At 35.4% G+C, this 22,138-nt stretch overlaps 1 protein-coding gene across 1 annotated transcript in view; it reads right to left on the reverse strand.

Moving 5' to 3' along the window:
- LOC140745343 (leucine-rich repeats and immunoglobulin-like domains protein 1) overlaps positions 1-22,138 on the reverse strand; it is a 91,340-nt gene that overhangs the window by 33,840 nt on the left and 35,362 nt on the right. Inside the window, exon 2 of the mRNA XM_073077132.1 lies at positions 2,356-2,450. Coding sequence (XP_072933233.1) covers positions 2,356-2,419 — 64 coding nt within the window. The 5' untranslated portion in view covers positions 2,420-2,450. The remainder of the gene's footprint in view (positions 1-2,355; positions 2,451-22,138) is intronic.

The raw sequence follows: 22,138 nt of genomic DNA on the forward strand, positions 1-22,138 counted from the left end.
TGAAGACTAAGCTGAAATGCCTCAGAAAAGTATATCTTCTTACCACATCCTTCAAACAAGTGGAATAAAGTCCAATCATATGCTCAAATTTAATACAACATTCTAACGGAAACATGGATGCAGGTCTAAACAGACAAGTCGCTTTATAGCGTACAAATGTGATAGGCCATTGTTAGTATTGTCCTCACACGTCCTGGACATCTTCGTTTGTAATTCCTGGTTGCTGTTTCGCCATGGGTACAACAGCGGTAAACAAATTGCCACTCAAAAAGTTTCGAGTCGCTTTATGTGGGAACTGTGTTTTTTTGGGAGGAGGTCTTCTAATCTCTCAACTCAACTAAAATATCTCAAAACTTGTTGACATGTCATAACTTCCGAGACTTTTATCTTTAGTATTTTCAAAATGTATGATATTTTTTATATTTTTTAATTATTTCTTAGTTTAGTGAGTACTTGGCGGTGTGCATTTAAAGACACATATTTTTTTCTCGTGAATCTGGCAGTGTGCACTTAAAGACACATACTATATTCTGAAAACTGAAATTCAGAGATTTTTTATTTTATTTTTCCTAATATCCTTATAACCCAATTAACGCAGGGAAGTAGCAAAAGTATAATTTTTTTAGGATAAAATTCTCTGCCAAGTATAGGGTTAAAATCACACCTTAGGATGTCATGAATATACCAAAAAGGTGGTGGGAACCCTTTGTTGGTTATATGATAGGTATATATTATATAATATAATAATATGTACTAATATGAGATATCATTACACTACATTACATGATTTTTTTGTATTAGTGATGTGTGTTTTATTTTTATTTTTTTGAATTTTATTTTACTTCGTCTCTTTATCATAAGCCTCCTATTGTAGTTCGGTAAAAAAGTCTAACTCTAATCCGTTTATCCGCTTCAAGTTACAACGTTGAAGTTATAACAAAAGGCTACAAACGTATGACAAATCTTTCAGCTTTCAGCATTACGTCAAAGGCTAGTACACCATACGAGCGTTTTGTTCCAGCGCTCGTTCCGCTAAATCAACATTTGTGCAGCGCTTAAAGCGCTCGAGATAGAATAAAATCTGCTGGTAAGAGAAATGCTCAGCTTAAACTAAAGAAACAAGGGCTAAGTTACATTTATAATACAGTTAAGTTTTATTTGCTGTTTATGTGTGTTAGTACTAACTTAGCCTCACGCCGAAATTACTTGTGGTATAACCCAATGTGGTTCGAATCTGGCCGCAACACCGCCACAACAATTTCTACCTAATAACAGTGTTAAGCGCTGCTGTGTTCCGGTTTGAAGGGTGTGGTAAGGGAGACTTACTTTTCCGAAGCGTTCCAGCTTAGTCCTCAGGGATAGCGGCGCATCTGTGGCCGATCTCAGTAGGAACATCTAATCTAATCCTATGTGCGGTTGATTAGAGATGTCCATGGGCGGCAGTAGCCACTTACCATCAGGTGGACTGCATGCTCGTCTGTTACTATATATTATAAACTAGCTGACCCGCCAAACTTTGTACCGTCTCACAATCTATTAATCAAATATATTGCATATAAGATATAGCCTATGTTACTCGTGGATAATGTAGCTTTCGAATGGTGAAATAATTTTTAAAATCGGTCCAGTAGTTTTTGAGCCTATTCATTATAACCAAACAAACAAACAAAGTTTTTCTCTTTATAATATTAGTGTAGAAAAAGAAACTAAAAGCTCCATTATATATACAGATATACAACGTATCGACAAAATCATACTTTTCTATACAATATCTTGATAAGCGTTATCACCAAGACGCGATGATTGACTGGTGACATGGTGCAATATACGAGTATCTCATTGAAACTTGATAATTGACACGATGGCAGTATTAAAAAAACTTTAGGATGTAACATTTATTATATTTTCAATTAAATAAAAGTATATAAATACTGCAGTCGGCCATCTTGTCTGAAACGCTAATCGGGGCGCGAATGACTTCATTTTTGGGTATGTCGCTAAATTGCTTGAAATTTTGTATGGGATGTTCTAACGAGACGTCACCAACGGACGCCATGACACTCGCGAGCGTTTTCGCGCTTAATTCAAAATGGCTATAGACAAATGCTATTATTTTCGTTAATACTACATTTATTACCGAAATAATACGATTTATGGAATCGGTAGACATGTACCTACGTTATAGAAGGTGTTTTCAAAATTTGTCATCATGCCTAATAATGCATATTGAATACATATTTAATAACCACACGTGTAAATTAGAAGTGTCTAAAAGATTTTTTTCTTCCCCTTATTTATTACTTTATCCAAAAGACACCATTTCGTATTACATTCTTGTTTGAAAAAAATACATACCCGTGACGTTGGAGTGGGGGGCGGTCGCCCTGATGAGCACCAGCAGCAGCAGGACGCGCCGCATGCCGCTGCATCCTACCCGCTCAGCAGGCACGCTAGAAAGAGACGGATATATATTTGTCAGCTTCTCTCATACGTACGATGTGTTAGATTATCATCTTCACGTTATGGTGCCCTGGTATAGTCCACGCCAAACTTCTAATCCGCTCTGAAGTTGAAGGGTGCAGGGAGTGCAGCGCTGTCTACGTCTCGCTAATATCTACAATTGATGTTGCGACGCGACTCGTTTCTATATTCAGAGTGGACTAGAAGTTTAGCACGGACTTTACTTGGATATAAATAATTGTGTAATGTATTTGGTTTACATTTATATTTTTTATTTAAGTTAGCATGTAACATGAAACAACCCTTGAAGGTGGTAGAACCCTTTGTGGGTCGATTTCGGCGGCACCACGGCCACACCTATTTCTACCTAATAACAGCTGTGTTAGGCGCTGCTGTGTTCCGTTTTGAAGTGTGTGGTAAGAGAGACAGACATGTCCGTGGCGTTCCAGCTTAGTCCTCAGGGGTAGCGGTGCATCTGTGGTCGACCTCAGGTAGGAATATTTAATCCTATCTGGGGTTGATTACAGATGTCCATGGGCGGCAATAGCCCGTTACCATCAGGTGGACTCCATGCTCGTCTGCTACTCCTATATTATAAAACAAAAACAAAAACAGAAACTTGCTTTTCTCTGCTATAGCATGTAAGTGATTTGTGGACTAGGTAACCTTAAGCCATTTAACATTTGCATACGAGTTTTGAAAGAGTTTGGACGACAGTACATGATTACTGACGTCATTTTAAATCAAACAGCGGATACCCCAAGATGGCACACCAAATATTTATTATGCACTCTAGAGTTGAACCACAAAGGTTTCTACCATTAAAATTATTAACCTTTAATGGGATTTTAGTGCTATTTTTGAACATCTTTCATGTTTCAAAATAGACCCAGAGATTTGGAGAACCATGTAATTATTTTCAAGGATTGGTTTTCACCCTTATGAATTCATAAAATATAATTATACTCAAACTCTACGACCGCTTGCCTAGAAATTCGAGACTATCTAAATTTAGGCTAAATATACCAAGATCAAGTCTGACCTATGTGACCTAGACTTGCTCTAAAGCCTATTAGAATTCACCTCACGTTGTAGAAATTGCCAGAAGTGAGTTTTCCATCCAACAATTTTTGAAAATACGTAATGGAAAATTGGAAAATTGTTTTTTGGATCTTACATTTACATCACAAATGATGTTCGTAGAATTTATACACTTTTTAAAGGGCTTCGAAACTATATGAATTACTGTGTTAATTTACATAACGTTCCACTTATAACAAGAAAAGTGAACCAAAAAATATTTAAATTACGGATTACTTCATTTTATGTATATAAGTTTCATCCTATTGTTACCATCCCACAACCATTCCCCCTACTGTCATCCCTAGGCTTTATCTTATTACAAACGTCACTGTTTACGCTAAATGCATGACTGTGTTGTAGTATTTATTTGGCTGTGGTAGAACTCTGGAGTTCGACTTCGGAGGTACGACCACCGTAAATATATCTGTGGTTGATTACAGATGTCCATGCGCGATAGTAGCCACTTACCATCAGTAGAACTGAATTACGTTTGGTCATTCTATGTAATAAAAAAAATACATTTCAGGTAGCTACAGTTTCTTTTAAATGCATTAATAATGTTATGGAAAAATCTCCTACCAAGCAAGGTGACAACGCCAGAACTACAATTGTTACACCCTTCTATTCCGCTATTCTCAATTCGAGAACGGTACGTATGGAAGTTGTTTAGAAAACTTTGATAGCGTGATTCAGGGGACATTTGGTGACATCTCTTGTCGAGTCACGGAAGCGCCGCAAAAACAACAAATCATTAATCTTTTTAAAAGTGGGATGTTTTAGATAGAGATCATCATCAACTCATTACTGTCCCACTACTGGACACGGGTCTCCTCTCAGAATGAGAATGATTAGGCCATACTTTACCGCGCTGGCCAAGTCAGAATTGGTAGACTTCACATACTTTTGAAAACTTTTTTTAGATAGTGATAGATACATTTAATCTGAGGAATAATCTAAGGATTACGAAATACATTATTAGATTAATGTTCTGTTGACATGGTCTGACATATCATATTAATTAATTAATTTAATAAAAATAAATACGTCAATTCATTAGCAACTCAGTAATTGGGTCAATTGTCATAGAGCCTGAATTATTACTTAACGTGAATTTAAATGTCTTGTCCGACTACGTAAATGCTATTAGAAGATTTATATCTACAGTAATGGAATTTGAGATAACACGAAGTCATTGGTCGTATTAAAATGAAATAAGTAAAGAACTACAGTTAAATCAAGAATTATCTGATTCATATTTTTGGAAAATGTTCTTAGTTACGTTATACTACTCTTATCCTCTTATTATTACGTTCAGTTTAATTCATTTTTTTTAACTTTTATTAATAAGTGTCTTACGAATTCTGCATGATCTTTTATGTTTTCATATTTGAATAATATGGCTATCACAATTTGTTGTGGTAAGGGAGACAAACTTTTCCGAAGCGTTTCAGCTTAGTCCTCAGGGGTAGTGGCGTATCTGTCGCCGACCTCGGGTAGGAATATCTAATCCTATCTGGGGTTAATTACAGATGCCCATGGGCGGCAGTAATCCTCAACGGGTTGCAATCCGGGAGTGCCGGCAGAAGTGAAAACTTTCGAAACCTAACCTGAATAATAAAATACAATAAATAAAAAATGATACTGACAACCATTGACATATTTTTTCTATGCTGACTTTTGCAGTTTGCTTTGCCGTCTTACGAATTTTTGATCAGGCCATGTGTTGTGACGCGAGTTAACATTTTTTACCCATCACAAAGAAGTTTTCACTTAAAATATCCAGATCCTTGAAACCGTTTAAAGAATGCCCCAAACAATGTGGTGGACATATATTCCTAAAGTTATTGCAATATAATACTTTCATTAATATCCTGCTCCTGAAACAATATTAATAATCCGGAGGGTATTTACCTTCTTGAGGATACCCAAAGAGGGTATCGAGACCCGGATAATCCCTTCCCTATGATTTGACGAGGTCATAATACATGAAGTATGGGAAAATGGGATATTGCAATTGTTTATTTAAATACTGCCGAGGGTAATGTTTTTTGAGCGTATGTACTATGTATGTATGTAATCCGTATGTCTCATTGTTTGTTTTTTTATATAATATAGGAGTAGAAGACGGACATGCAGTACACCTGATGGTAAGTGGCTACTGCCGCCCATGGTCATCTGTAATCAACCCCAGATAGGAATAGATATTCCTACCTAAGGTCGGCCACAGATGCGCCGCTACCCCTGAGGACTAAGCTGGAACGCCTCGGAAAAGTCTGTCTTCTTATCACATCCTTCAAACCGGAACACAGCAGCGCCTAACACTGCTATTATTAGGTAGAAATAGGTGTGGCGGTGATGCCGCTGGAGTCGAACCACAAAGTGTTCTACCACCTTCTAAACATACTTTTATATTTGCCTAAATCGTGGGACTGATATGGGATATTTATATATATATTTTTTTTTTTTTTTTTAATTTTTATTTTTTTTATTTTTATAATACATCTCTAGCTATAGTAGTAAATACTATTAACGCAATTAATATAGGGTCCTGTTTAATATATTTTTTTGTTAGAGGAAATAATGGGGAATAACTTTTGTCTACGTGCTTTTTTCCGTTTTTTGTCTATTAATATAGGGTGCTATTATAATGCTATATACCTTTATGTGATGTAAGATGTAACTCGAATATCTTTTTCGTTGTGTATAGCGCAAGTGCCTTATTCTCATTTATGAAACGTGACGAAATTATCAAGTGTAGTAATTACGAATCGAAGTAATTATTCCCGTAAAAATCTATAGACATTATGTGGATTAAAATTAATATATATGACTTTTTACAAAGCAATTTTTGTTCTTCTGTTACTTTCTTAGCGGTTGACTCTCAAACAAATTAGTGTGACAATTCTACCATAAATTACTGTATGAACCAATATATAAAGTTGCATAATATTTATTTTAAAAGATGAAAATTTGCATACATATCTAGTTTCTTTCACCGCTTCTTCTCCAAAGCGAAACATCCCTAGAATCATTGGTTGTTGACTTTCAAAACGAGTTCTAATTCTAATATTCTATTTAAATAAAATTTGAAAGCCAAAATGCATGTTTTGTTCGTTGCTATAAAATATTAATAATATGTTTTATATCAAAAATATGAAAAATAATTTATCGGGTAATACAATGAAAATCAAATTTCACAAGCATCAAATTTCTATCATTAGTGTATAGAGCTGAGCGATGATGTATTAATTAATCATTCGAAACATTGCATTTTATTTATGTAGATACATAAATAGATAGATATATAGTTACATAGACAGATACATAGGCAGATAGTTACAATAAACACATGGAAGCACCGGCACCCATATTAGGCACTTTTTGCATGTAGTGCACCTGATAGTAAGTAACTATTGTCCACGTACGAGTATCTATAATTAACCCTAGATAAGATTAGAGTCCTTTTTTTGTTTACGAGGGGGAAACCTGCAAAAGGTACCCTATGCCTTGGAAGCGATACAGGGTTATGTGGGATTCTTACTGCACTAAAACCCCTCGGTGATCGTCCTTCACGCTGCGATCAGGACTCCAGGATCTCCAACAGAGCGCAACCGGAGTCCTCTTGGCGCGTTGCCCCGTTGGGCTCCGTCCAGGTGAGCATGACGCTCGCCACACCGTCTGGTGTGCACGACGGTATACGACCACACATACACGTCCATCCCGGGGTCGCTGGCCGGGCGGTTCGAGCTCCCACTATTGCCGTCCGCAACCTCGGAAGTGATTTTAATCGCCTCTTACGACAGGCAGGGGATACCGTAGCCCTATTCTGGTCCCGGAAAAGATAAGAGTCCTACCTGGGACTAAGTTGCCTTGGATAAGTACGGTCTCCCTTACCACTCCCTTCAAACCAGAACACAGCATCACTTAACACTTATAAGGTAGAAATATATATTGCGGTGGTACCTCCAGAATCGAACCACAAAGAGTTCTACCACCTTCAAACAACAAAGCAATAGGAACAGTGTTTCCAATTATTGTTATTAGTACGAAACTGGGGCATTGAATTACATTTTGGAAATAAATGTTCCAACATACGTGTCTCGCTACGTATTGACACTACGTTTTGATTTGATTTGCATACATTTGTATCTAAGAACGGTATTATTTGATTGTATTCTGTTGATTAACATAAATCTGGAGTTTCTCTGTGTTTAACATTTTCATATTTGTGTTATGAACGGAATATGTATGTATCGGAATGGAATAACTCACATTTTTGCGGTACCGTACCCAAAGAGTAAGAACGGAACCCATTAATAAGAAGTAAGCATTTGTCTGTCCGTTTATCCAAGTGTCATAGGGCTCTATCTATTGAACCGTAATAAATAGAACACTTAAAAGAACAAGCATGTGGTCCACCTGATGGTAAGTGGCTACTGATGTCCATGGACATTGCTATCAACCGTAGATGAGATATGGGTCTTATCTGACCGCAGATGTGTTACTACCTCTGAAGACTAAGTTGGAACGCCTTGGATAAGTTTCTCTTCCTTCGTATTTATCAAATTTGAACACCAGCGCTTAAAATAGCTGTTATTAGGCAGAAATAGGTGTTGCGGTAATACTTAATTTGAAAAAAAAAACCGAAATCGAAATTTTTAAATTATCGTCAGTCCCTAGAATCTAGAGCCTAGATAGATCAAAAAACTTGACGTGCCTTCCCAATTCCCGGCAATACACACAGTACTGTATATGTATACTTGTAACATTTCATAAAATTACATCAGTGCAAATGTCAAAGTCTCAACATGTCAAATGTATAAGTCTCAGAAACTTTGTATTTCCGTATGATCTATGTGTTAGGCACAAGTTGATGGAAACTTTCTCCAATCACCCTTTTGGGAGTATCTGGGAGGAAGTGTACAGACAGACTCCGTAAGTTCCTAATAATATCATGTCGTTTATGAAATGAAATACACTATTCATACCGAGTTATAATATATAACTCTGAGAAATGTACAGTCAGCTTCAAAAGTAGGTGACAGATGAATGAACATTTTAAGGTTTCGAAAATACTTGTACACTCAAGCGTTCATAAATAGCTGAACACCCTATTATATTACCCCTCTAACCGTGTTGCCCTGTCAGGCTCCACCATGGTAAGCATAAAGCTCGCCACAACAACTGTTGTGCACGACGATATGCGGCCACACATTCCGCAGTCCTACTCGGGGTTGCTTTCCGGGCGAACCGGTTCGAACTCCCACTCTTACTAGCCGCGACCCCGAAAACCCTCTTTTAGTCGCCTCTTATGACAGGCAGGGGATACCGTAGCCCTATTCTGGTCCCGGAACTACAGGGACAAATTGAACACCTATAGCATCATAATTAGATGAACATCGTAAAGCGTCAAAGTTAGATTAACACTAATGCGTCAGAAGTAGCTGAACACCGTATGTGCAAAATGGCTAACGTCACTAATATGATATCTCGTTGTTAGCTACTTTTGACACTGTAGTGTTAATCTACATTTGAAACTTTACGACGTTCATCTAATTATGGCGCTAGTTGTGTTCAGCTACTTATAAACATTTATTATAATGTTAATATTAACTTATTAACATGAGTGTATACGATTTTTGAAACCTTAATACGTTATTCTACTTTTGGAGCCCACTGTACTTTGTAATTGGTAACACATATAAATTGGATAACTGAATTGTAAGACCTAGTTACTAAACTCCCATAGAGACGGTTAAATTAAAGGCAGAAATTTCTCTAAGACGTTTCAACTTAGTCCTCAGGGATAGCAACACGTCTGTGGCCGATCTCAGGTTCTTCTCTTATTTGGTGTTTACAATTGCTATTAAAAACATGGGTAGTAGCCACATACCATCAAATGTACTGCATACTTATTTCATACATCAAAATTATAAAAAAATGTAGTGGAAACTTTATAAGCCACCTCTATAATGAACATTATATTTCGCCGCAAATTCTTTCCAATCACCAAGGGTTGACTGGTAGAGAATGCCATTAGGCATTAGGTCTGCCCTGTTGTAATATAACTTTGTGTTACTTTTACAATAAATATATAAATAAATAAATAAATATATTAATTTATCCTTTATATCGTTAATACGTGTATTTAAATTACAATATTTAATTGATGACTCGACACAAAAGAGCGAGGTTTACTTATTCATTTTGTAACATAATTTAATTTAACCTAAAACCCGACCATGTGAAAACAGCTTAATCACAAAATCAGCGAAATTGAATCAACTAAAACCAATGTATAATATTCGTAAAGCACAGTTTGTATTTATCTAGTAACTGAAAAATCACACCGTGTATTCTAATACCGCAAGACAACAATACATAATGTGTATGTAAATAATGTTTGACAGTAATATTTAGTGTATTTAAAATACGCCCGATAGTGCCCACAATTCATGTTAAAATAAAACCTAACAGAAATATGTCGTGTATTTAAAATAATACGTGACAAAAATACGCAGTACGTATCCAAATAACGTCTAAAATACACCCAGAGGGTATTCACGCTCAAAAAAAATCTGTGTGTATTCAAATAACCCCTGACGACAATACGCTGTATGTATTTTTGAACATACGCTTGAGGAAGACAGGTTGTGTGTTGAGGTGGTGGTTTATTCACTTAAGTGTTTATTGATGTGATTGATGTGTTTATTGAGGTGCAAGAGACACATTGTATTTTTAAGCAAAGCTTAATAAAAAGACACCGTGTGTATCTTCAGCATTTGTCAATACGTTGTAAATTAATACAATGCCTTCTTTTAGTAACACATGAGTCACAATGAGCTAACATACGAGCGATAACACGCATGGATGTGGATAACACCACCAAGTGCCGGCCACTGACGATAGGAGGCGACAGTTACTCGAAGACAGTTTCATTATGTATTAACTTCATAAGAAAACACACTATGTTATCGAAAGACAAAGATAGGTAACAGCGAATAACAAATATATGCTGTATTTATTCAAACGACGTGTGACAAACATACACCATGTGTATTGCAATGATGCATGGCAAATAACATTAATCTAATGAATAATGTCTGTGATACTTGCAACACTCCCTATATTGCAGGTACCAGAGATATCCTTATATGTGGCTATGAGTAGGTATTAATTTATTTATTCCATTTAGGTATCACTCTTATCTATGCATTTAAAACACATTTCTCTAAAAGCATTTACTCGGCGCGCCTTAATTCGTGGCCGCTGGGTGTTAAGTGGAATCGACGATTATACTCCATTCATATAATGAATTTCACGAAAACATTTTGCATAATTGTTATTAAGAGAAATTTGTACTTAAGTGAGCAGTAATAGTCCTGGCTTCTATTCGACTTATCGGGCTAAGGGTTTTTTATAATTATACCCAGCTAAAAGGATTCGTTTTCGCCTATGGATATTGGCAATAATGGCGGAGTCGTCACTGCATTGCCGGCTTTAAAGAAGAGTTACTTTTTAACCTTTTTAGAAGAACCAAATGTCATAGCGCTACGAGAATACCTCGGAAGGAAGTCCATTCAACATCTTGCACATATTGTCAAAAATGCTTAACATCTAATATTTAACAAGTTTTTGAAGTCCATAGATTAGATAGATAGTGTCGTGGGTACCATGGACACAAATATATCTTCAGAAAAGACGAGATTGAATCATCGTTACTGAAAGGAATCGTAAAAAACGTATCTTGAAAACATAAAAGGAGTATGTAGACTCTTAAACAACTTGTATTTGAGTAAACCATGGATGAAATACAAAAATAGACTCCCAATAGATATGATGTTTCATTTGGATAATAACCTGTAAACTCGTGGCTTCGTATTTGCTGACAGAATATCGCACGTTCGTTATAATTAGGCCACCGCACATTCTAAAAAAGATAAAATAAGTCTAAATAAAATTTTGAGGTATACTAAAACAAAGGGAAAATTTGCGAAATATACACAAATTACAAACACACATATTTCAGATTTATCCATACGTTGTTGTATGAAAAAAATACTGCCATAAAGTGGTTTCAAACATCCTCACACAAAATGTACCTACCATGCCGCCCAAAGTCATACAAAAAATTACAAGATGTTTTTAGTGGAATTTTCCCCGTTGCGTTTAACTGTTTTACCTATCACAATTAAGATCAAATATTTGTACGTGTTGACTAAAATAATCCAAATGTTTGTAAGGAGTCTATTCAATTACTTCATCTGCGAGCAAGGATGTGGCCGGAAGTAAATACGTCGTTTCGGAGGCATTTCTCCGCAGTGACGAAATGACGGTTGCCTTTGGCGTATACCACGGCTTGTAAGAATTTCATTTGTCTCCGAGTATTATTGTACATGGCATTTGGATTATTTTCGTTTATGTTATGTCTTAATATAAGAGACTAGCTTTTACCAGTGACTTCGTGCGCGTAAATCATAATGTAATATAATTGTAACTTTAACCCTTTATTTTACACATAAGGGTTTAATTTCCAAAAACGTTTAAATAAGTGTTTTATTATTTTTAACAAGAAAGCCAACTGCTCTGTTTTATAAGCCTTGCTTCAAATTAGCGAATTTTTATACAAAATTTTAACCCCTTAGTGGTGGAATACCAAAAAATCCTTCCTTAGTATTTTTGTATACCATACCTATTTCATAAAAATAACCTATAGTCCAAATTTGATGATGATATTACATAAAAATACATAGATTAGTAAAGATTACTCACTCCTAACAAGAAAATGTAACATGTTTTGATAATTGAAAATTGCGTAAATAAATTTTGCCTCGTCTCCATGCTAAAATGTCCCGAAAACATTTGAAATATTTATTTATTATGTAAATTACGCAGAATTAGTTATTTATTCGTAAATTTTTTCTAAAATGTTTTTTATTTGTCAAGAATCCAAAAAAGTAACTGACAGATCAGCATTTTGTGGCTTCATTCAATTTCAAGGCGGTGAAGTATCTTTACTAATGTTTGAAAAAATATAAAGATATTTTTAATCCGACCACATGACCGCTGGACTCGCTGGTAAATTGTAACCACTGATATCCGGTAATAATCAGGGCCGAGGCCTCAACGTGTCTTCCGAAGCATGAAAGCGCCTATGAAATTTGACATCATTCCATGAATTTATAGTTCATCCCAAAGTACTGCCGTATTCAAATGCAATATACGACTGTAATCATATTGCGCCGGATCCAATTAATCCAGAAACAGGGACAAATGTTTGTATACTCATAAAACATGCTATTAAAGTGCAATGTACCGGGGAAATATAGGAGCTGGCACTTTAGAATATTATATCCGCTGAGTGATGCAAAGCCGGTTAGAGGACTGCTGTACAAGCATTTGCAACTCATGCAAGCCTGGTAGCATGATTGCAGATGCTGAAATTTAATCACATGTTTCGTTACTGCTTGTTTTTCGTGTATTTAATGAAGATGCAATGGTAGGTGATTGTAAAGAATTTTGATTAACTGAGTTTAAACTCAAAAAAGCGCTGTTATACCGCGGGTATGATTTCTAGATATTAACATTGGCAGTGATAGATATAAAAAACAAGACAGACAAGACAATTCCATCGACACCTCACATGTTTAAATCAGTTAAGCCGTTTGAACGGTAAGGTGTGTCAAAGAGTCAGACATACATACACACATCCTCAAAAAACATTATCGTCCGGAGTAACGTAAAAAAGAATAGCCGACGTCCATAAAGTACCCATATAGTTCAGTCTTACTTGAACTTTTGCCAACGCCCGCTATAGTTCCGAAGTTTAAAATCAGACACGTTCGTATACCTGCCGACTAAATTAGAATTTCCACAACTTTGGAACTAGACCAAAGTATAATAAGGCATGGTGTCATTGTAGAGGAACCGTAGTATTCTGACACCTTAAAAATCCCTTTTTTATTACCAGCGCCATCATCATCAACCCATTACTGTCCCACTGCTTACAAGGGTCTCCTCTCAGAATGAAAAGGATTAGGTCATAGTCCACCGCGCTGGCAAATTAATAGACTTTACATACATTTGAATTTTTTTTTAAAGATTTATCAGGTATGCAGGTTTCCTTATGATGTTTTTCTTCGCCGTTTAAGCAAGTAATAATTAATTTATAATACGCACATAACTTTGAAAAATCAGTAGTGAAAAATCAGTGCTTGGGATTTGAACCTCTGACCCATAGATCAAGAGGCCGAGTTTCTTAACCACTATCACTGCTTTTCAATGCGATGCCATGCCATGCGATAACAAAATTTGACACGGATCGTGACGATACGATTTAAAATTCAGTCGGACGGAGCCGTAGAATTGCTTACAGACTCTTTGAGACTAAAACGTGCCTTTGTGTTCGAGCTGCATTAAGACCTTTGACAATTTTAATGTAAGTTCATTGCCTGTAGCTTTGTGCATTTGTGATGTTGATTACACCTTGAAAGTGGCAGTGTCTAGTGGTGGGCAAATGAAATCTTCTTCATTTTCTAGAAAGAGAATCCTAGAATTAGGAAGAAATCCTAGAATTAGGAAAAGCGCTAGAACAAGGATATTTCACTCGGGGATGTACCACCCCATCTCGTTCATATCTTCGGTAGTGGCATTAGCATTAACTTCAGGTAAAACCGCTTTCTGTAAGAAGTATTTACAGTTGTTCATGGATTCCGGCCACTTGCTCTTTCGCTATTGGAATCTTTCCGTTATCATTTACCACACATTACTTAGCCAAAATCATTTTTGCAAGGATCAGCAGTTTTTGAAACTTATCCAATATGTCACAGATAAAATTAAACCTAGAGCAGAGTGTCATCATTGTCAAATTAGAAATTGAGTAAAACGATGCCGGCGACTTAGCTCAAGGGAATGAAGTTTAGGCAAATCGTCCAATAATGTTCGGCCTATATAAATAGTGGTACTGTAGCCAGTAAGCTTGCGATGTAAAAAATGAATCAATAGAAATAGTGTCAGACGACGGACAACGATATGCGTGGTCGTATACTGTAATAGACAGCTGAAGTTGTGGATAAAAATCCTTCAAAATCCGATGTCGCTCCCACAGTACTTTATCCAGTAATTTTGAACTGCACAATGTAGTTTTTTGCACTTTTGAAGGTCTATTAATACTATTTAATAATCAAGAACTGATCTCCTAGGAAAGCCTAGGAAATCTTCATGCTCCGCTGGGCATCGATTTCATAGTTAAATATAACTTCGTATCCATATTTAGCCAGATGGTTCATGTTACTTGCTACTTGATTAAGCTAATCTAGGGTGAATGAGGTCAGTCAAATTCCAAAATTACTGAACAAAGTTCATTCATGAAATAATGAATTCCTATTTGTGTCCCTATATCATTCTTCATCTATCTAAATTTGATTTAGATAGATGATGAGGGATGGAATGGAATCTAAATTTGATTTATTATCAAGCATATGTTACAGTTATGTAAGAGATTTTTTATATTCTTGAAGAGTCAAACGAACATGTAGTCCACTTGATAGCTACTGCCGCCCACGAAGATCTATAATTTGAGCTATTAATGTCAAATGAGATTTTTTCTGCGATCGTATTGATAGAATTTTGATTACGAGTAAAATTTCTATAAACCTAAAGTATTTTCAATTAACAAAACTTCGTGGCAAAGCTGTCGCGAACACCAAACGTTAAATAGTACGCCAGCACTATTATTTAGCGTGACATAAATACCATTCAACGCTAAAGTTCACTAGCCCTGATCCGAACTAAATTTTAATTTAGACGACATTTCATTTGTGGAAAGGTTCGATATTTTGTGACCAAGTTCAACTCCCTGAGGGATGCCAAACCCTTTTAACTTTATTTATCAGAAATGGAACGGGCGACCTCAGGGAATGTTCGCTACGTATGGGTTTTTCATTGCGTTTTTGGATATTTTTAATTTCAACTAAACATGAAATGCTCTGCATAATTACAAGGACGTTAAATATCTAAATGTATTATGTGAGAGATGTAGAGGACAATACACGTAGAAAGTCATTTTCTTGAAATCTATAAACTTTAATAATTCAACAAGTAGTTTGTGAATCTCTTTGTGAACATGTTTAATTATAAATATGGCTTACGTCTAAGTCTTTTGGTAGACCGTAGCAGGACAAGAATAGTTCCACTGAGAATGGTGGAAACTTATTGTTACGTTATGGAGTTCCAATGCAGCATTGCGCAGTTTCTGGAATACTACACTGGTGTAATGGTGAGCCGGAACCTGATATAACTATATGGCTTCATCTTCCTTTTTCATCATCATATCACTTCATTAATATATTAACTTTACGTTATCAACGGAATATATAGAGTACCAAATATTAGCTTGATCATTTAATCAGAAGTTAGTTAAAATCACTAACCAGATCTGATAAGCTTCGTATTTCTGATGATTAAGCAGCCGAAAACTGGTTAATAAAATTGTTATGCATCATTATAATTCATAAGTATCCATAAAAGTTTAATTAACTTTTTAATGGAGTAACAAAAATGAATATTTATTTATCAGTCTTCTGGCGCATAGACGGTTTATCTAAGTAATGTACACCCTGCGATATATAATTAAACTTCATTTACTTAATAGACCGCTTAATTAAATATTTTAATGCAACCAGTAAAATATTTTATTGTTCTTGACAAGCAATTATTTTTATTATTGCCATAAAACTGATAGACGTAAGAGCACTTTAACTAAACTAACACTAAATATAAATTTGAAGATTATTTCCCTTTATATAACTGTTAATTAAACAATTCGTAACTACGCTCGTATTTTCGTATTTTCCACTAAAACTATAAATTATTTATTTCTTATTTTGTTGGTATGAAATTTACATTTGAATTTTGTTTTATCATGACTCTAGGTCAGCCCCACCTACCTCTAAACAATAAATCAGATAATTTTATATTAGTGTATTCGTCTAATTATTATATTGTACTACAATATCTTAAAATATATTTATAGCTAGGTCAGAAATAAATGTGAGGGTGGTGTCACTGTAATCTAACTACAAAGAGTTGTACCATCTTTAACTGTTCCATAATCACAAACCTAAAATAAAAATAACAGTAAATAATATCAAAAGGAACGAAGATATTGTTGTCAGTACCCTGGCGGTGTTGTATAAGCGGTCATCGATACTTTTGTAATACCGAACACAAATACCGTATCGGAAAATGTAAAAACGCTCTGGGGGTGAATTCAATTTTCCTACCGCCACTTACATCCAGTTATCCTAGAAACGACCTTGCATAAAATTGGGGCCGAAAATGTGAGGTCAATAGAGGATTAAACTCTTTTCGAATGGCTTACCGACTGGTCCAGTTGTAAATGGATTAACTAAAGTTAACTACTACTTAGTATTTGTGAGCCACGAGAGTCCATGATTGTGAAAACACCAACCAAATTAGCCATATAAATATACATGGAATGAAAAATGAACACATTTGCAAAATGGCGTTACCGAAGAAATATGAAAAAATTGTGTTAAAGATTTTTTTCGCTTTTACGAAAAAGTGAAAAACCGACAATGATTCTACAGATTACTGGAAACCGATGTATTTTTTTATTTCAAACTATAATGATGGTAGCTTTACATCTTTCTTTTAATAAAGTAGGTATCCTTGAAAGCCTTTGTTCATGAATATACTATAATAATAATGTTAGTGAACGATATTGAAGAAAAATTGCCTCATTTCTGTGAAGTCCTCAGGGTAATAAGGTATTGTTATCTAGGGTAATTCGATGGAAATTCTCATGTTTCTTTATTATCTAAGAATATACCTAGCTTCTATTTTGTTTACTAACTTCTTGAATATTATATTAAGGCAAGTTAGTATGCTGATACCACTCAAAATTATAAATTCTGTAGGGATCTGTAGGAAATTTATCATATGAATATTTTAGCTTAGATTAACATATATACTACTTTTATCCCAAAATATAAAGCCGTTGCTGATAGACAAAGAAATATCTGTAAATAAAATATATACAGTATTTAACTAATTATGGAATAAGTTATATTATGAAATTACCAGAAGAAATTGCTACTCATTTAGCGATACTGATTTTGTTATGTTAAAGTTAAGCAAAGTTAAGATGGCCATATATTAGGCCATGACATAACATTTAAAAAACATACTATCTGTCTGTCTATACAAGCTAATTTTCTACACAGATGCCTTTATATCAATAATAATTTTTATTTTCCGCCTAAAAATATTTTTAGCGTAAAAATGAAAATCACTTTCTTCCTACACTGTCTACACTCACAGCCCCATACTAGGATTCCTTGTTTCGTGGACGTTTGTGATATGGACACACATAGAGACAAATACACAAACACCCAGACCCAGAAACATGAACCTAAATTCACCATTTAGATTTCTGTCTGGCCGGGGATCAAACCCGGGACTCTCTGCGCATCAGACCAGTATGGTGACCGCTCTACCACATGCGTCGTCAAATCGTGGGCTTACTGCTGTAATGTGGTGTATTATTTCTTTACATTACGCTTGGCAGGAGACTGAGTATTTCGAATATAGTAGAGCTTTATATTCGACAGATATCCTGATAGCCACGTATCGAAGTCAATGGGGGTATTATCTCGTTAGCGAAGACCTCTAGACAAAAGGTTTTATTGAGAAAAAGATGGCGGAGAATCCTTTATCTAACGAACTATTTCCTCGAGACTCGCCCGGAATCTGTTTTGTCTTGTTTTTCAGATCAGATTTGAATGGACTTCTGGTAGAGTAAGTTTGATTTACGGCTGAGTTTTGACCTAGTTGTTAGATTGTATTAATGATCTGGGTGGTAAAATTGTCACCATTCTGATTTTCAACAAAAGTTATGAAAGTGAACCCCATTTAGGCAGACCTCGGAATGATGACATTTAATTTCTAAATTTCAAGTTGTGGTTCCGGGTTTTTATTTGTGTGTAATTGTGTTTTATGTGTGTAGATGCATAAGAAATTTGTTATGAACAAAAATGCCTACAATATTTCCACGAAAAGAAATATGTCCGTACACTGGACACAGTTTACATGGTAATTCAGCAAATTATGTATTGTTTGACAATAAATTGAATAAATCAGTCAATTTCAAGCCCTTAAAAACAACACACGGTACCTGAACATAAAACCATTTACATATATGCATAATTATAGCAAATTACACCCGCCAGCCGTCACATGTAATAATGTTTCATATTCCACATTTCACCCTGCTATTAGATGACGACAAAGAAACCACAAATTACTCAACAATTTCCTCGTCAAGGGACTGGCGACATTATTTCTTATTTTAATTTTGACATGGATGCACGGTGTATATAATTTTATAAAAACGTGTTCAATTATGTCTTCCTAAATTATCCGGGTCTTTGTTTTTCTTTTCGATAATTATTGTCTTCCCATCTTCCTTATGGTTTTTATTTTAGAATATTCATTTATGCATGTTAAACTCTTGATGCTGATACCATCTAAATCCTTACTAATGCGTAAAAATAAAAAGTACTAGTTATCCAAATTTTTTAATTTCCAATCTCATTTGCAATTCAAATGTAAATACATTTGCGTGTTTCACATGTCACATTTCACACTTTCATTACTTAGCAAAGAGCATAAGAATTAAGCAATTACTTACTCGTACCATGCTATAACATTGAGTAATCAGGGGAATGACGCAGCTTATTTTATGTAGGTGACATGGATATAGGAATATAAAGTTTCTTTTTGTTTTTCGTTACTCTAATTAATAGTTTTTGTGGCCTATTCCTGGTATTGGGGCTTGCCTATTGTAACCGTTATGTTGCGTAAAGTTATTTGGGCTGCTCGCTTCTTTTCTGAGTGGCAACTGGTATAATATAATTACCATTTGCCACTCAGAAACCTACCATTAGAGAGTAGCCTACATATGCTATTATCACATGTTCTTGACTAAAAACTAAATATTGGTTCAATTGTTTTATGTCACTTTCGTTTAAATTACTTAACTTCGTTTCTACTCATACATGTAAATATCGTTCTTAACCTCTGCCGCGATTACTTTCTAATTGGACTAGAGCAATATTATAAAGACAAAAATTTCGACTGCCTAAAAATTAATCCAATGTTACTCTCATAATTTTGATATATTGAACGACACTTCATATATTCAAATTCGTCATGCCGTTTGAGTTGGACGAATCGAAAATAAGATACAATACAAACATATATACGCTTGAAAAACATTATTTACCTTGTGTATTCGCGGAAAAAGACAGAACAGTCAGCTCAGTTTGTTGACATAGCAGCTTGTTCCGTCCATCAGTCCACTGTAAAGTGGTAACATACTTTAAAAGCGTGCTTCAGTATCCATGTAAACATTGTGAAGAATCGCGTAAAACGGGTAAATATATCCACTATTTCACATAACCTATTTAGTAGGTTTTGCCGTAGGTATTTTCGTTTAAAATGAAAATGAGAATTTGTCAATAATTTAACACGCTGCAACGAGAGAAATCAGGGGAATGACATCGCTTTATTTCATATAGGTCACATGGATATAGGAAGAGTAAATGAGTATGACTAACCTTGCATATTAACACAGGCTTTCGTAACTTAAGAAGGTTTGAACGCCTCCAACTAGATAGTTCATATTATTGTACTCTTAGTGCCTGGTGCATAGGAAGTCTCGAATAACGTTTAACGACAATTATTGAGTTACTCGTACACATGTACACTCGTGCAACACATAGAACGAAGTAATTATTTATTTATTTCTCCTCAGAGATGCAGCAAACACGCTGCTGCAAAGCGTATTCTTGGAGGAAGGTGCCTACTGGTAAGGTTCAAACCCATATTTTTAGCCGGCTACTTTCAAACACCTATGAGATCTTTCTTAAGATCCATAAAAGCAATTTAATCGTGACAAATTATGCTAAAATTTTATGCTCGCTTCCGTGATTCGGAAGGAAAGTTATTCTGATGTTTTTATTATAAACCACGGATTACCTAGTTACTGAAAAATGTGCGAAGCATTCAGTTGCAAGATTTGTAAGGATTAATGAATTAACTGTTAACGTGAAGATATCCTCTATGGATCCGTAATAAAACAGCATGGGAAATGGAAAAAAACAGGCAATATCATTTATGATTGTTATTTGTTATATACCAATAATGTAAGATGTCCCATAAAAAATGATTATTTCAGTCCGTCAGATTCCTATTATTCTTAAATATGACGGGATGGAGTAGCTCCAACTCCATCCCGACCCGAGATCGACACGGACTACCCATGGTCCCGACAAAAGACGTTCATAGCAAAACTGTGAGGTTTTTGTTAGTAGGAGTCTAGCATATCCTCTCCGCTGCTCCCGCGGTTGAGAAGATCACCTGTACCCTGCACGTGTTCCCCGCGAAAAAAGGCTTCGCGTTACTAAAGACCAGAGAAATCGTATATTGAAATAAAAACTCACGCTCTAGGGAATTTTAATGCCAGCGTTCTCGCATACCAAAAAATAGTAAAGACCAACTTTCGTTGAATATCCAACAATAAGCGTGTCATTTCCATTTCTCATAGGTCATTGTAATGACGCTGTAGTTTCATTTGTGGCTCATTTAACGTCCGGCGAAGTCATTAGCGTTAATAAATTGGAAACAAAAGTTGAAAAGTAAGTTTTGGCGCTTTAAAATCTTTTAGATACACTTTTGGGCGAATTTCCAACATGTTTTTAGGCGATCTTACATAAATTTAAAAGTAAAAGTTGTATTGTCTCGGCATTTCTATTTCTGTGTAAAAATATACAATTGTTTAAGATTTATTGAGACAAATTAATCATTCATTTCTGATGTAGAAACGTAAAGTGCCACGATACGACGCCATATCGCGTGTATGGGTTTGGCCCCAACACAATGAAAAGGAGGACATTTGATACCTTTATGGAAAAAATACCTCTTTCTTTAAAAACAATTAGGACGGTATACAAATTATTAATTTAAAAATAAAATTACATAAGTGTTGTTAATATAATTGCCTTTTTTTTGTTCACGAAGGGGAACCTTCAAAAGGTACCCGATGCCGTGGGAGCGACATAGGGTTATGTGCAACTCTCACCGCACTAAAACCCCCCTGGTATCCATCCTCGGCGCTGCGTAGAGGACTGCGGGATCTCCAAAGGACAAGAAGTTACATTTTTGACTCAATAGAGTATTACATGAAACAGAAAAATAATATGTTCATTAAAATTAGCTTTCAATGAAAACAAATTCTAGATAAACAATTTCTTTTAAGAAAATACTATGATGAAGCGCTCCCAGGAACCTTGAATAAATGCCTCGCGCCCGGAAAGTGGAACAGAGTAATGGAAATACGAAATAAAGCAAACAGACGCCAGGAAAAAGTAAAATGTAGAGGAGTTATGGAAAAAACAGGCGAAAATGGTGCAGGAGTAGAATACTGTTAGAATTTTCCACGGAAATTGTTTACGAACTGTGCGTCGTAGTTTCGCGTTTAAAAATGTACATTTTTGTATAATATAGGAGTAGC

Source organism: Epargyreus clarus, unplaced genomic scaffold (assembly GCF_041222505.1).
Source record: "Epargyreus clarus isolate Ecla_fem2 unplaced genomic scaffold, WU_Ecla_fem_2.2 ptg000010l, whole genome shotgun sequence".
Classification (NCBI taxonomy): domain Eukaryota; kingdom Metazoa; phylum Arthropoda; class Insecta; order Lepidoptera; family Hesperiidae; genus Epargyreus; species Epargyreus clarus.